At 37.4% G+C, this 15,798-nt stretch overlaps 3 protein-coding genes and 1 long non-coding RNA gene across 9 annotated transcripts; 2 read left to right on the top strand and 2 right to left on the bottom strand.

The window, feature by feature from the left end:
- Nucleotides 1–45: 45 nt before the first annotated feature.
- LOC105266463 (uncharacterized) lies at nt 46–3,203 on the bottom strand. 2 transcript variants are annotated; one of them, XM_011304639.1, is made up of 4 exons: nt 2,870–3,203; nt 479–1,995; nt 234–401; nt 46–157 (listed from the first exon to the last, which is right to left on the bottom strand). In XM_011304639.1, exons 2-4 carry the CDS (start codon nt 1,914–1,916, stop codon nt 54–56), a joined length of 1,710 nt encoding a protein of 569 aa, XP_011302941.1. In that variant the 5' UTR covers nt 1,917–1,995; nt 2,870–3,203; the 3' UTR covers nt 46–53. The 2 variants fall into 2 exon arrangements, with proteins under 2 accessions (XP_011302941.1, XP_011302942.1); XM_011304640.1 differs by having other exon boundaries at nt 234–389.
- LOC105266461 (glucose-fructose oxidoreductase domain-containing protein 2) lies at nt 3,204–7,665 on the top strand. Of its 2 annotated transcripts, none has more exons than XM_011304637.1 (4): nt 3,204–3,282; nt 3,394–3,495; nt 5,050–5,544; nt 6,548–7,665. In XM_011304637.1, exons 3-4 carry the CDS (start codon nt 5,061–5,063, stop codon nt 7,219–7,221), a joined length of 1,158 nt encoding a protein of 385 aa, XP_011302939.1. In that variant the 5' UTR covers nt 3,204–3,282; nt 3,394–3,495; nt 5,050–5,060; the 3' UTR covers nt 7,222–7,665. The 2 variants fall into 2 exon arrangements, with proteins under 2 accessions (XP_011302939.1, XP_011302940.1); XM_011304638.1 differs by having other exon boundaries at nt 3,222–3,313.
- A 94-nt stretch (nt 7,666–7,759) lies between these two features.
- Nucleotides 7,760–15,563, bottom strand: LOC105266459 (zinc finger CCCH domain-containing protein 18). 4 transcript variants are annotated; one of them, XM_011304635.1, is made up of 6 exons: nt 15,477–15,551; nt 12,590–13,136; nt 10,794–12,435; nt 9,721–10,188; nt 8,760–9,119; nt 7,760–8,578 (listed from the first exon to the last, which is right to left on the bottom strand). In XM_011304635.1, the coding sequence occupies exons 3-6, from the start codon at nt 12,401–12,403 to the stop codon at nt 8,179–8,181; spliced, it is 2,838 nt and encodes a 945-aa protein (XP_011302937.1). In that variant the 5' UTR covers nt 12,404–12,435; nt 12,590–13,136; nt 15,477–15,551; the 3' UTR covers nt 7,760–8,178. The 4 variants fall into 4 exon arrangements, with proteins under 4 accessions (XP_011302937.1, XP_011302938.1, XP_011302936.1 ...); XM_011304636.1 differs by lacking the exon at nt 12,590–13,136 and having other exon boundaries at nt 10,794–12,451; nt 15,477–15,563; XM_011304634.1 differs by lacking the exon at nt 12,590–13,136 and having other exon boundaries at nt 15,477–15,562.
- LOC105266460 (uncharacterized) lies at nt 13,747–15,393 on the top strand. Its single transcript, XR_892172.1, has 2 exons — nt 13,747–13,837; nt 13,922–15,393. It is a non-coding gene; the product is annotated as an uncharacterized lncRNA (long non-coding RNA).
- Nucleotides 15,564–15,798: the final 235 nt, after the last annotated feature.

Raw genomic sequence — 15,798 nt, 5'->3', positions numbered from 1 at the left:
GAAAGACGTAATGTTATGTCAGGGCTTTCAATTATCGTCTGTGAACTTTTTAATTATCTCGATTCATTTGAATTGCATTTGGGGTTCCTTATTGTATCGTTCGTTTTCACTTGAGGAGTTCTGGATATATTGTTCACAGTACACCTTTCACTTACACCTGATAACATGATATTACAAAATTATTCAATATTTATTGCTGAATATTTGTCTTGGAGTTGAATTTATTATTTTACCTATTATTTTTCTAGTGAATGACCCATCGGCTTGATAATTCCTATTTATGGATGCAGCAAGGTCGCAGTGTTCTTTGTAGAAGGAATATTGATCTTCCAACCATTGACGAATGTCGATCAGCCTCGACCTTAGGTACGCAGTGTCAGGATCAGGGTCTTGACGTCCACCTGATGTCATTAAACAACAGTCAATTTCCCATTAAAAGCCTTTCCCTAAGATAAAATAAAAATGTCAATTAAATTACCTGATAAAATAAACTCTGGCATTTTAGGAAACCCCAGAGGTCTAACAATTCGTAGGCAGGAGTTCTCTGGGAAAGTCAGATGATTGGGAAAAATCTGAAGATGCCTAGTCTCTTGGTCAAATCGTCTGACATATTTCTTGATCGAAGAAGAAATTTCTCGGTCTCTTTTAATCTCAGGCTGTGAATTTTCTCGCTGATCTTCAGTTTTCTTCAATTTTTCTGCCTCATTTATCTCTTCTTTCTCCTGCCTCTCTGATGTTTTTGCCGTGTCACCCGAGCTAATTGATTTTCCAAGATTGATTGATAGCTCCGAAGCATTACTCATGCCCGACTGGTCTGCACCGCTGATTTTCACATCCTTGCGTTCAATGTCGAATCCTTCATGACCACTGCCCTTCACCAATTGCTTCTGATTGATCTTGGAATCCGAAGGAGTCCCTCGTTGGGATTCAAATTCTGCATTTTCTATTTTTCCATTGGCATTCGATGACTGGCCACTTAAATGGCTTATCATTTTAATAATTTCTTTCGCTGCCTTCTCGTCCTCTCGACAATACGCTGATTTCCCCTCAATTTTCTCTGGAATAATTACTGAAGTCTCTGCCATAGTCTCTTCATACATTTCTACATCCGCGGTCTGATACTCGGATATTTCTGATGCCAAAGTTTCATCTGCCGATTCATTTTCTTCAGTTGACGAAGAATTACTTTCGAAAGCTTCTTGCGAATAATTTTCAATTTCTTCAACGGGGGATTCTTCGGTTGATATTCCGCCCCTCGACGAGAAGCTTCCGCTTTTATTTAAATAATTATCATTTCGTACGTCAATACTATTAGAATAATTATTCAAGAATTCACTGAAATTTAGTACCTTCTCATTGTTTTTCATTCCAACTGATGACTTTATTTCTCTGGATGTCTCAGAAGATTCATTCGAGGCTTGAAAAATTTCACTAATCGATTGCTCGAGAATTTCTTCAGAATTTTCATTGAGGTTTTCTCTCAAGGACAAGGATTCATCATTACTTTTGTTTGATTTTCTTGATTCTGATTCGTTAGATAATTCTAGTACACTGTTAACTATTCGAATGGGTGACAGCAATTTTCGCTCATTATCCGATGGATAATTACTCACGTATTCAGCGTGAGTCTCTGGCATTTGTATATTCAATCTAGGACGCAATATTTCCTGTGATTCTTTATCTGAACCATCACTTGAACTCTCACCAACAATTTTATGCTCGTCCAATCGGGATTTGTACTTCTTATCAATTTCTTTCAGGCGCAGAAGGGCGGACGCTGCTTTTGAAGACATTATTATATCCAATTGACCCAGAGGCGATTCCAATTTTGTTGTAAATTCTCTTTCAACTTCCTGGTAATCACAATGGTTACCATGCCAACGATTTATTTTCTTATCTGGCACAGATGGCAGCATTTGTCAGGTGTGGTCGTGTCTCAGGAAAACAAAGTTGAGACTTGAGAGAAATTTTCTACTATGTAGGCTTTTACCAAAGCTGTAATCAGAGGTTCATAATCAAAGATCGCTTAATAGTTATCATTATGATGTTCTTGATGATTCAGTCGCTCATTTTTGATAAACATTTAAAAAACTTCTTGGGCAAAAAAACCTGCAATCATTATCCATTGAAAGGATAATTGAAAAGAATATATTATATTTTACTGAGCCTGGGCTACACTTAAAAGTACTTTGACCACATCAGAAATTTACAATCTCCTAAGAACAGGCACGAAAGAAAAAATCTCTGGTCAAAAGAAAATCACAAAAAAATCATGATTCTCATTAAAAATTGTGATTACCCTCATTTACATAATCGACGTATTCGAGTATCAATCACTAATCTATAGAAAAATATATACATATATGAAAGATGTACTTAATGTCGACCAATTCCCTCTACTTTTTCAATTTATAAGATTTATAAAACGTTTTAAAAATAATTATAAAACGTATATTTGGTAAGGGAGACGCGAAGAGAAGAAAATGTCATTATTCATTCATTATTTCAGTTTTTCCAAAAGTTTATTACACTTAACTGACGATAAAATATTAAATGCCTATATAAGTCTTAATGTTTTCTCTTAAAATATCTAGAGTTCATTAGATTCTTTTCCTGCTGCCTCTCGGCTTGTCCCTGGATATGCGATTGCACTGTTTTTGCTCCTTTTCAATCAACTTATAATTAAACAAAAATTTAACACAAAAAAAAACACGGACACGCCAATATTTTTTGGGGAAAAAAAATTCACTGTAAATGAGTTGAAAACGATTTTCTGCTAGTGTCCTATTTCGTCCGGGTCTCTCTTATATATTTCGTATATAAATTGTGCTTAATTTGAAAAAAACATATATATATTTATTTTACATACAATGTATTTTTGTCGACCTCTCCCTCAGAACAAAATCTCTCACCGGAAAACAATAATGATGGAATTCCTCCCCACTATTGTCAGTCAGAACTTGTCATTTTCCAGGATTATTTTCTCCAGTATGAATGAATAAACGTCAGAAATATCGATGCAATTTATTCCAGATATTAATTGATCGTTTGATGATATTCTCTGATATTCTCAAAGGATTGTTTCATTTGGAAGGAGCGAGGAAAGTAATGGGGAGAGAGCAGGATAGAATGTTGGATGATATTTCAGGGAATTGTCTTGTCGATGGCGAAGTCATCGTAGAACATGAAGTCAGCTGTTTACAGTTACATTAAACTTCAGAGGAATCACAGTTGCCTACAAATAAAAATCCGAAATGAAAATTCAATAACTGGCAATAACAAGTAAGATTTTCCTTAGTGCAAGCGATTTATTGTATGTATGGATACGATTTGTGAAATAATATGGTTTTAAAGTTATGAGAGACTGATGATTATAATTTTGTCTGTCCTTAGGATAAAATATTCAAGAAAACTTCAAAAATGAAACACGGTGGCCTACTTATTTTTGGGATTAACAGACTGTCAAAAATTTGAGACGTCAGGACCTGTGGATATGTGAGTTATATCTTTTATTAGAATAATTATTTTTGTATATTTTTAAGTATCAAAGAGAAATCGACTGGATAATAATTTTGATATTGGAATAATTCTCACAAAAATTTTATTTTGATTTTTTTGTAACTACTGCAGAGAAATCCTTCACGTAAACTGGAAGAGTTCTCATGCTAGAGACAAAGAGCAAAATAAACCTAATGGGTTTATTGTTGTTTTGCTAAGAGTTCTTTAAATTATTTAAAATTCATTTTCATTCTTGAAGAGCTACTTTTACTTTTTATGTACACTGTTGCAAAAAATTATCTTTGACGATAATGATTCAATTGACCTGAGAAAATGTTCTCTCGTCGATTTAAACAATCATGCAATCTGTTGGTAATTAATTTAGTTTTTTAAATTGAACCTAAAGAGGCTTTTAGATTTTGAAAGGGCTGAGATCCTCCTGTTCTGCATGAAATATTTTATTTTATTGCTCTAAAGATAGTTATTATGATAAATTCATATAGTTTGCGTTATATCCAGAATATTCTGTATTTAGCACTTTGGTTACAGAATATATTGCATGAAGAGTACAGCACTTAAGATCTATTTTCCATACACTTGAATTGATAATGAAAATCGTTATCGCTCGATCGCAACATGAATTTTTAAGCTGGAGTTTAGATTGTCATGATCAGATCTCCCAAGATTTAATTCTCACAATTACTTTAATTGCCGATATGCGGTAAACCATTAAAATTATGGAAAGACATAGCTAACAAAAATTGTCATGGGATAAGAGAGTTTTCTTTTGATACCTTTTTGTTTTTTTTGTGAACACAATTATTTACCAACAGATTTCACGGTTATTTTAATTGACAGGATCATCTTTTGTAGTATTAAATAAATTTTCTTTATTAAAATTAGTTTTTAATAATTGAGAGAAAAAATGTATTAATTAAATGGAAATCATTGACTGAGTAATTTCTGTTAACTAGAATCGATTGATCAATTTATTCCTGAATAGCGAGTTATTAAAAAAAAATTTTTCCTTATATGATCATTTACTCTTGAGAAATATTTAACTCCTTCAATTCTTTATTTCTCAAGTAAAATTGTTTTCTAGCAGAAGTTTTCATGAAGATTCAATTATCCCAATGATAATTTTCTAGGAACTCGCGTTATTTATGACTCCCAGTGTTCACTTAATCCTCTAATAATTACCGATATTAAAAATTTCTTTGGAAATTCGATCCTCTAAAAAATAATAAATTTGAGAAATGGGAATAATCATCACGTAATTAGACTCTACTAGAGATAACTTGATCGTGGGAATACCATTTACAGAATATAATTGGTTCTTTCGAGTAAATAGATATGTGACACAAATAATTTTTCTTAGTGAGCGAACATATGATGATAAGTAGAAATTCTTTGAAATAAAACAATTAAAAAATTGGAAATGATTCTGTTGAACAAAAATTATTTACAAAAATATATTCTTCTTGAGCACAAATAAAATAAAATAAAATAGAGGAATAATTTGATTTGTCAGTGTAACTTTATTTTCCGTAGAAATCCTAAAAATGCTGCCAGGAATTGGATTATTCGGCACGGGAAGTGTAGTTCGCGTAATAGTTCCATTCCTTCGGGAGAAAGGATTTAAAATCGAGGCCGTATGGGGGAGAACTCTTGCAGAAGCTGCAGAAGTAGCCAAAGATCTTGAGATACCCTTTCACACCGGTCGGATAGACGATGTTCTCCTTCGGAAAGATGTCGACCTCATCTTCATCATGTGCTCCCCCAGTCTGCAAGCGCAGATTGCTGTCAAGGCCCTCGGAATTGGAAAGCACGTGGTGTGCGACAAACCAGCTGGACTGAGTCAGAGCGAAGCACTGAAAATGGTCAGAGCAGCTCAGTATTATCCCTCGTTGATTAGCATCGTCAATCACAGTCTGAGGTTCCTTCCTGCATTCGTCAGGATGAAAAATGCACTGGAGGATGGATACCTAGGGGGACCGGTCACCATTGTCGATATCAGGGTGCAGATGGGCAGTTTATTGCGAAATGGTTTGTTTTTTTTACTTTAAGGGCCGGATGGAGTATCTCGGACAGATAATTTACTCCAAAATTGGGATTCCTAATTACTCCGCCAATTAATTGTTTTTCCCCATAATTGTTAGCTAGCGTTCTAGTCGTTGACAACCGCTAGAACGCTAGCTAATAATTATTGAAAAAAAAAACGATTAATTGCCAGAGTAATTAGGAATCCCAATTTTGGAGTAAATGATCTTTTCCAGATAATCCAACCGGTCCTTAATACATCTGGAAAATTGGGTTATTATATATTTACATATTTATATAAGTTTTTATAAATTATCTGAAGTATTTGAAAAACCATTGTTTTTGTTAACGGATTAATGAAGCCATTGCCTTTGTCTGGATAAAAATTTCAATCCAGCAACCAAAATGGAATAGCAACTTTAAACTAATTTTTTTTTTGCATCGGCACTCTAGATTTGTCTGTTGTCATTCGATTTAGTATCGTTTTGTGATATTACCTTAGTTTTTTATTTACACTTTTGAAAGCTAAAGGCTTAAACTAGTAAAAAATAATAAAATCTTCTAGTAAATTCTATGAGAACTTGCGTGCAAGAGACAGTTTTTGCGCGGATTTTCCTCGAAACTATTGGGCTTAAGTTTCTTTAACATCAAACAATTTAATTTCCTATGTTTTGTTATCAGCTAAGAAGGATTTTTTGAAAATTACTAAACATTCTTCATAGATTTTTCTCTACAAATTTTCAATCATTATTGATAAGAATTTTATTAATACGTCGAAAAACCTTTCACCCAATATCGTAGTAATCGATTTATCTCAAGAACAATCGATTTAGAATGAAAACATCGAAGAAATTTTTGTAACTGTTTAAATTTTCGACAAAAAATAGTTTTTCAAATTTTATCTTAAACCTAATAATTTTTTAGTTTGATGGGTATTTAACACAACGACAATTCGATTCAGTTAATTTAGTAGACTCCTCCATTTTCATAGTAAAATCCTCTTTTCTAGGCTATGACTGGCTTTGCGACGATACAATGGGTGGAGGGATCCTAGCCCTCGTAGGAAGCCACGTAATAGACTTGATCTTCCACCTGATCAATCAAAAAGCATCTAGAGTGCACGCAGTAGTAAAGACTTTCACCCAGACGACGAAGAACATAAATGGAATTCGTCGAGTGACATCTCCAGACTTCTGCTGCTTCCAGATGGAGTTGACAGGAGGTGCCTTGGTGACAGCGACGCTGAGCAATCATCTCCAGGGACAACTGACCCAGGAGGTCCTGATCTGTGGGGCTAATGGACACCTGGTGGTGAGGGCAGGAGATCTTCATGGATGCAGAAATGGACAAGAGGAGGTACTCTACAGAGACATGGAGAATCTCCAGGAGAATTTCCCAGCAGTCAAGGATTCGATACCGCGGCCGTACGTGAAAGGATTGAAGAAGATGATTGGAGCTCTCAGGGAGGCTTTCCAGCCAGTGGAAGACAAGCGGGGATGGATCAAAGAGCCCGTGTCTCAGGCAGCCACATTCGAAGATGGTCTTTACATTCAAGCTGTCATTGATGCTCTCAGGCAGAGCAACAAACGACGAGAATGGACTAAAGTTACTATTTTAACTGAGGAACCCGACCCCAATCCTCTCCTCAGTGCTGCTGTCAGAGCAACCGCCATCTCAATCTGATCCCATTGTATTCTATTTGAATTCTCTTACGTTCAGAAAAAACATTATTTTTGCCAAATGTCCTTTTGCTTGACAGAGATAGACTAGTATTTAGACTTTCTATGTGCTGTTTCTTGTCTTGAGTAATTTTCACAAATTTCTCATTAGGTTTCAATGATTACAATTAGATTGCTGTCAATAATTATTGGCATAAACTAATTCTATGCAAATTATTCTTTCAAGCAAATACGAAATTCAGGAACTGAATTATTTGAGAAATGCAATTAAGAATATCTGCAAAGTAATGAGCTTCTAAAGCAACATTGCTGTAAAAAATCTAAAGTCAAATCGACTAAAGATAATTCGATTGGAGAATTACGATTTTTAGATATTTGACAAAGATAATTTTTTTCGTTTGGGTATTCAGCAATATGAGTGAAAGTTTAAAAATTAACTTTTAGAATTTTCTAGATTCTAGATATTAAAATGTTCGGAAAAAAATTCTTTATTAATGATTATTTATTTATGAAAAACTGTGAAAAATGAGGTATCTCTTAACTTCAGAACGAACGAATTTTATAATCTTTCCATGTACAGAAAAAAATATTTTCCCCTTTCAATAGGCAGTATTAATATTATTAACTTATGGTTTAAGTCACACGGTTGTATGTCTGAGATTAACAGAATATGAAAAAAAAAGAAGAAAAAATATATACTTTTGTACATCACCTAAAAATGTTTGTGTCTATCCTTTCTCTATTTTGTTAATGATTTTAGTTTGACTTTAGTGAAATAAAGAGAATGAATATTCTCTCCTGATTTATCCTCAACTGAAATGATTTGAATCAATACAGAACTGGCACAGATTACAAACAAATTGTTCTTTATTTAACTTCTAGGATATCCTAAATACGTCACCAAAGCTTATCATATTTTCATAATTCGTTTAATTGTTTAATTTCTCTCGTGAAAAAGAAATTAGACCTTTGATCGCTTGCGTGCAATCGCGTCTTCAACGGCTTTGAGTTGCTTGAGGAGTTCTTCTCGTCTTGAGCTCGCTTTTTTCGCAGCTTTGGCAGCAGCTGCAGCAACGCTAGCTTTATTATCGGGCACTGGAGGAGACTCCAATGATCGTTTTTTCCCAGCCATAGTGGCACTGCGATCTACCTTCTTCACTGGTGTTGTGGAAATTTTTTGCTTCACCTGTTGCTTGGAGGTCGAGACTTTTGGGGGTTCTACGACCTTTAAAGGTTCCTTACGCGGTGGCGATACTACTTTTTTCCTGCGTAATTCAACAGACGAGCCCGACGAATAGCTAGACTCACTCGAATCACTACTGCTTCCACTGCTGTCTGATCCACTACTGCTGTGGGACGATCTGTAGATTATTCAAATTGTTTTTCAATTAATATTGACCTAGTCACCCTTAACCTAACACCACAAATTTTTGTTTAAAACTAGTCGAGAACTATGAAAAGTTATTAGAACAATTTTGGTACTTGCTTAATTTTGAAGATGTTATCCCACATTACTGTGGAAACATTTCAACAATAATTTACCTAGACCTAGAACGACTCTTGATGACTTTAGCAACAGCTGCAGCAGCGAGTGCAGCTTTATCCCTCGATTTTTCGTGATGACGATGGGAAATCAACGGGCTCGGTGCTGGAGGATTGAGTCCAGCTCTTCTGTGCGCTGTTCCAGTCGGTGATATGGAGCCTTTGGCTCCCCTTGGTGATGGCGCTGGTGGATTCATCAGCATCACACCTCTCGCCTGATTTGTTGAATTGACCGGTGGCGGGGAGGGAGGGGGATGTTTACCTTTGGCACGAGCACGCCGGGATGTGGGGGATGGGGAGCGGGACCTGGATAAGGAGTCATAAGAGGAGTAACTAGAGCGACTTGAGCTTCTGCTGGAGCTAAAAAACATTTTCATGTAGTGCAGTGTCTCGAGGAAATAGAGATGAAGAAGATTTTGGGGAATTTTTAAAAGGAAAAGGAAATTGCTAGTTTTCTTTTGTTTTGTTCGCGAATAGAAGCTTTCTAATTCAACAATTTTTCCAATTCTTAATTATGCTTGGAAATTGATTACGTGTTATGAAACGTCGGCATCCGAAGTTTTTAGAGATCATTCATATGGATATTTTTTAAATTGCGATAAAAAAAGGTTTGAAGCACTTGGCACATATCTTAAATTTTTGTCAACAACAGCTATTGTTTTTCCATCTAACCGACAGGTTTGCAATTATAGCAAGTTTGGAAAAATCTTCTTGTGTTTGGTGGTTTACGAGTCTACGGGATGATGCATTCATCAATATTATCAATTTTGAATTGCTATGGTCAGTTATGGCATTGTTTTCCCTTCGTTTAATAATTTTTCGTTTTTGTTTAAAATATTCATTTCACTATCCTTTTTATGCAATTTGATGATTACGTCAGTAGTTATAAAAATGGATAAAAATGAAGAACCGATGTAATGCCCCGATCCAATTACCCCGTTTGGTTGTACTTGATATTTACCTTGTGCTAGTATATGAAGAGCCTGAAGAGTACGACTGTCTCCTGGGTCTTCTGGTCGGGCCAGCGTTTTTTCTGATAGCTGTGGGAGACTTTCTCCTCATCCAGGGATCAGCCCACTCATCGCCACGTCCTCTCTCTGGAGCTGGAGGCTCCTCCTCCCTCCACGTCTTGGCCACTGGAATTCTCTCGACGATAACCTCCCTGGAGGGTCTTTTGTGCTTTTTCTCGTATTTCTCGTAATACTCGTGCTCTCTACCTCTCTCGCGTTCCCTCTCCCTGGGGAATGGTGGTGGAGACACTGAGTGTGCAGGTCCTCGTGGTGGTGGTGGATAATCCACTCGTTCTCGGTAATCTGGCCCTGGACGAGGCTCTGGTTTATATTGAACTCTTCTATAATACTCTGCTGGAGGAGCTGGATGACTTGGTGGTGGATAGTAACCGTCAGGATCATCGTACCTTGAAGAATTTCTTCATCGTTTTTTGTTAATTATTTTCACGTACCAGAATATTACACAATGATAAAGAAATAACTTGTCACAACTATTAATTGACTTCGAAGAATGATTAATGTAAAAAAAAAATCATATTCCATTAATTGTGTATTGTTGATAATTATTAAAGGAGTTCACTTAAAATCATAACTACCATGATTATCTTCTAGAGGAATATCATTGGCATAATTGAGAGGTAATGAGAATTCCTTGGGAATTCTTCGACCTCAGAAATGTGGGATTCAAAAAAGTAATACTTCTTCACTGAAAGTGACTCTCTGGTAAGAATTTGTTCTTCTCTGTGTGAACATTCTCAAATTTTCCAGTTCCATTTAATTAGAAAGATTAGTAAAAACTAATGCGTCATAACGACTCAACCCAAGTTAATCAAATTTTTTTATGTATTTAAAATTTGAATTTGAATTTTTCAATATTCCACTGCACAAACACTTCCAAAATTCACAATCCTTTTTTTAATCTCATGTACAAATAGTACCTTTCACACTTGTTAAAATATTGATGGTAGTTTCTATTCCCATTAGCGGGTCTAAATATTCTTGAATAAAATAAAAATAAAATTACCTCTCTGGAGTGATTCTATGTGGTGGAACTCTCCTAGGGGGTCCCTCCCTGGGTGGCCACCTCTCAACTGGTGGTTCGGGGCTCGCCGGTTTAACATAATATCCAGCCTCTCGATCCATCTCTTCCTGCCCAAGACTGAGATTCATCTTCTTCTCCTCGAAATCCATATCTGACTCTTTCCTCTTATTAGCCTTTCTCATCATCTCCTTGGCATGCCTGAGGCCCCTCTCCCAGGCACTCTCAGCAGGAAGATCCTCCCCCTTGGGTGGATGATGTGGTGCAGGGTATCCAGTTAAAGGTCTGAGAAGACTGGGCCTCTCGATGTGAGGCCTGAACTCGTGAGTAGTAGTGGAAGCATGTGAAGGATATGCCATGGGCCTCACCATATCAAACATCGTGTAATTTCCCTTGTCAGTCACTCCAGGATGGAGAAACCTGCAGCTGACGCCCCAAGTGCACTGACCCCTGTTGTAGAACCTGCACACAGGCCTGGGTTCAGTTTCTTCAGGTCTGGCATCATCCCCATCACTCAATTCTCCCTCCTCCAGCTCAGACTCCACTTTTTCCCCATCTTCAACAGGTTCGTCATCAACGATTTCTCCAGACTCTCTCTTATCACTCTCCTTCTCTCTGGCCTCCCTGGGCTCCCTGACCTCCCTCTCCTCCTTGGACTCCTTTGGAGCCTCGGCCTCTCCCTCCTCCCTCTCATCCTTCCACTGTCCTTCAGCCTCGAAATCCAACTGTTCAGTCTCCTCTAAGCTCACAGAGACAACTTTTTCCTCCTTATCAGCTTTGATCTTCTCCTCAGGGCTCTTAGGCTCCTCGTCCTCATGATTGCGCTCATGCTCATCAACCCCATCCATACTGTCCAGGTCAGAAACGTCGGAAAGATCCTCTCCATGAGTCATTGGTACTGGTTTGGCCTTGGCTGGCTCGGGCTCGTCTTCGATATCTCCATCGGAGATCTGTTCTCCATCGATTTCATTGAACGAATTGGATTTCTGTCGGGGTGATTTGGGCTTCACTGGGGACTCGTCAAGTTCTCCATCGTCTGGTACTGATCCCCGACCCGATTTGAAGGACTTTGGAGAGGAACGTTCAGACAACAGGGATTTTGGTGAACTCCTGGGAGAGATAGGAGACTTGGGAGAAGCAACTGATGATGGAGACATCGGACCCCTTGGGGGTTTCGGGGATCTCGACTTGTAGGATTCTCCTTGTGGTGAACCAGGGGGCGACGAACGGTCTGATCGAGAGTAGTTGGATGATCTTCGAGATTTGGGAGAGGCTGATGCTGATTTTGGAGAGGTTGATGCCGATTTTGGAGAGGCCGATGCCGACTTTGGGGAACTATGACGAGAGTCTGGGGAGTGAGGAGATCCTGGGGAATGTGGAGGTTCTGGGGAGTGCGTTGATTGCGGCGATCCACTTCCTGATTTTGGTGACCCTGGAGGCGATGCTGGAGGGGATCTTGGGCCTCGGGGGGACGAGCCCAGGGAACTACCTGAAGATTTGCGGGATTTTCGATAGCCAGGGGAGTCCTCTGGGGTCGCTGCCCTCCCTCGGTGGCCCTCATAATCCGACGAACTATCAGAACCCGAGTCTGACATTTTTTATGATTTTTGCACTAGGTTTTTTCAACCTGTGAACACAAAATTCTGCTCATGAAATTCGCAAGGTGCCCCACGCATTTCGCCATTTTATTTTCTGTTTTGATTTTTTTTTTTTAGATTTTAGGCGATCGTATACCTACGAAGATCGCTTTATGTCGGAGATTTCGACGATTTTAAGCTTACCTGGGGGGCTCAGTTAAGAGTGCTCGTGCAGTACTCGCTCTCTTGAGGTACCGACGCGATAAATCCATTCACTTTTGGATTTTTAAGTACTCGAAACGAACACAGAAACGTAAACTCAATTTGTTTTTTTTTCTCTCTCTCTCTCTTACGCGCGCTCTCTTTCTTTTTTCTCTCTCTCTCTCTCTCTTTCTCTCTCTCTTTTAGATCGTAAAGGGATTCGAATAATTGGGAATTCTTGGTTTTTTTTTCTTATACTTGAACTTGAACTTGATTTTTTCTTCACATAACCGAATGCGTACTTTGCATTCCTATTATTTTGGTAACGAACTTTTTCGACGTCAACTTTTTTAGAAACTTCCTCGATATTGGCGTTCATGGTTGGAATAATCGGCTAAACGTTTTTTTTATTTTCTTTTGATATTTTGAATGCAACTTTCTGGTTTGAGGAACACAACACAAGCAAATATATAACTTCGATTGCCCGGATTATTTTAGATAAACTTTTGGTTTAGTTGGGTACTGCACTAGAGCAATTGTTTGTTTGAACCTGAAAGAATTGTTTGTTGGACGTGCAAAGAGGTAATCTTGGGAGACTGGGGTTTGTGGAGGTAAAGGATCACTGGATTATTGGAGGAACAGCTTGGAGATGAAAAATAGAAGCATTTGTTATAAATTTATCTAAATCTAAGAGTATTGAATGCGATTGGATGGACTTGAGGTCATCTGCTGGATCGAGAATTCTTTGAGATTATGAGCTCTTGCATTGATTTATCATGGAATCTGTCACTGATAAGTATTTTTGTACTGAACCAAAGTGTTTTACTTTGTTTTTTTGTTTTCTTTTTTCATTCATTCTTGCTCCTAAAACTAAATAACACACTTGTTTCTCCTTTCTCAAACGAATCGAAAACGAAAGGTGTGAATAATGGTATTATTGTTGTTTTATCACAGCCATTGTTGCTGATCAACAATCATTTCGGTGATTATTTAGTAGATTCACACCAGAGATTATATACTCCGGCCCAACCTGAATTCATTCGTGTTTACAATCAGCGATTACTCAAATAAACACCGTCAATGGGTATCCTGATGTCTATTATGTCCCAATAAGTATGAGATTGGGTTGAGTAGTCGGTCTAAATCCTCCCTGAGTGAAGGTTTGTGTGAAGTGAAAAATATGCGTTTTGCGGGTCTCCAGGATATTTGTGTGGACTTTGCGAGGGTGGTACAGGTTCTTCATCACCCGAGGTGACTGTTATCATGGTTATCCATGTGAGTACTTATTTAAACGGAACAGTGACTTTCATAGTACGAGGAGCGAATTATTTCCAGAAATTCGGAGATATAACCGACTTCACCAATAGAGTCTCTACACTTCCACTACTTTTCTCTACATTTCCATCTCCGCAGATGGAAGGCGGAGGAAAGTGGAGTTTAAGGAGAGAGAAGCTGTGTCTGGTAGTCGCTTATCTTTTGCCGGGTAGGCACTCACTCATCTTTGTATTGTGTATTGTCTCTAAGTGTATCAACATGTATTGTCATGGGGCCAGATACACTGCCACGTCCACGTCGTTAGCCCTGGTGACCCAAAAGAGTGGTGAGTTGGTGTATTTAACTGTTCTACTTAAATAAATACACTTGGGACCATACGTGAATGTAAATAAAAGCAGGATAAACAAGATAGTGTGAGATTAGTGGTACAATTTGGACCTGGATTGGGACCAGAGTGTTGGTGTGAATCTACTAAATAAATATCACATTTTTTTCTACATTAATGCATTTTAAATAGTGCAGAATGCATTGTTTTTTCTTTAAGAATTTTCGATCATTTTACGATTGCGACTAATATTTTTCAAATATAGATATACCATATAGAATACCAATATTTTCAGAAACAACTTTTATTTTTTAATTATACTCTTATATTGATGTACGTATGACGCGTATTAAAATGAAGATTGAAAATGACAATTCGTCTAGGGGTTTACTCAAAATTTAAATAGTGCAGATCGCTATGTTGGAATTCATTAAATAATCAGGAATTTGATTCCGATCTTTATGGAGTTTGATGAAGCATTGTCGTGAATTTTTAGGTTTAATTGAATAAATTTTGGTGATTTCTCTAACAATCAGAGAGAAACCGATTTTTAGTGATAAGGAAAGATTAGTAATGTGCCATATCTCGCGTACGAACAATTCAATTTTCACTGCATTCAGTCACAATCAATTGAGTTGATTTTTAGGGCATGATTTTATTCTTCTAGATTACGATTTTTTTTTGCTGGCAAAAATTATACTTTTTTAATTACGAATATTTCCACAACTATACGACAAATTGAATTCTAATTCGTGTCATTGAATAGTTTGATATCTAGGAAAAAAACACGCAATTCAATATATTGCGTGAAGTAAATTTTCAAACACAAACAATTTTGAAACATTGAACAACACCAAAAATGTTTAGATATACTGACACAAAAAATTGGCATTCAAAAATTTCAACAATGACGAATTTCCACTCGAAAATCAATTTGCAATTGAAAAAACTCTTGGAATATCAGTTTTACCCAAGCTACACAGTAGATTCTAAAACAGTTGAAATGTATTAAAAAAATCAGTGAAATCCCGGAATTGTCGAGGTCATCAGGTCACCTCAGCCACAAAAATAAACTAACTGGACCAAAAATGAGGGTTCACAAGCGAGCAAACAGAATTTTCGCCTGCTACAGATTAATAAAATAAAAAAAAAGAAGAAATTCGAAATTTGCGATCAATACCGAGAAAACCCATTCACAAAGATCGTGAAGATGATGATAGTACGAGGGAGTTCTGAACAATTGATGAAACCCCATAATGGAATTGCGGATAAGACCTCCATGATGCTCACCTTGGACCCAGGAGAATGGCTGTTGACAGTTAAAACTCCACTTTGCTGATGATTGAGGCCCCTTGAGCCCTTGTGGGCACCCGGGATGGATTCTTTGATGGAGAGGAATTCTCCGGACCAATGCGAATTCTACAAAACCACTGGCCGATCTTCCGGTGAGCCCCGGTCGTTTTTCCTTAATCTCTGCACTGTCTTGGCCCTCAATCTTCGTAATATCCCTCAGTAATCCACCTGGCAAATGTTCAAGATGAGTTTTAACAATTAATATGACGTCGGGTTGAAGGAAATAGCCACGGATATCAATTATTATTTTTTGGAATGA

This window comes from Fopius arisanus, unplaced genomic scaffold (genome assembly GCF_000806365.1).
Source record: "Fopius arisanus strain USDA-PBARC FA_bdor unplaced genomic scaffold, ASM80636v1 scaffold00038, whole genome shotgun sequence".
Taxonomy (NCBI): domain Eukaryota; kingdom Metazoa; phylum Arthropoda; class Insecta; order Hymenoptera; family Braconidae; genus Fopius; species Fopius arisanus.
Note: the sequence above shows the minus strand (reverse complement) of the source record. Positions and strands in the feature narration are given on the sequence as shown.

Excerpts from the sequence above, each read along its gene's own strand:
- LOC105266463 (XM_011304639.1), bottom strand. The coding sequence starts at position 1,916 with ATGCTGCCATCTGTGCCAGATAAGAAAATAAATCGTTGGCATGGTAAC. Across the intron at positions 402-478 it reads GCCAGAGTTTATTTTATCAG|GTGGACGTCAAGACCCTGAT; the intron begins GTAATTTAATTG and ends TAATGACATCAG. Across the intron at positions 158-233 it reads ATTCACTAGAAAAATAATAG|GTGTAAGTGAAAGGTGTACT; the intron begins GTAAAATAATAA and ends TCATGTTATCAG.
- LOC105266461 (XM_011304637.1), top strand. The coding sequence starts at position 5,061 with ATGCTGCCAGGAATTGGATTATTCGGCACGGGAAGTGTAGTTCGCGTA. Across the intron at positions 5,545-6,547 it reads GGGCAGTTTATTGCGAAATG|GCTATGACTGGCTTTGCGAC; the intron begins GTTTGTTTTTTT and ends CCTCTTTTCTAG.
- LOC105266459 (XM_011304636.1), bottom strand. The coding sequence starts at position 12,403 with ATGTCAGACTCGGGTTCTGATAGTTCGTCGGATTATGAGGGCCACCGA. Across the intron at positions 10,189-10,793 it reads CATAGAATCACTCCAGAGAG|AAATTCTTCAAGGTACGATG; the intron begins GTAATTTTATTT and ends AAAACGATGAAG. Across the intron at positions 9,120-9,720 it reads TCTTCATATACTAGCACAAG|CTCCAGCAGAAGCTCAAGTC; the intron begins GTAAATATCAAG and ends AATGTTTTTTAG.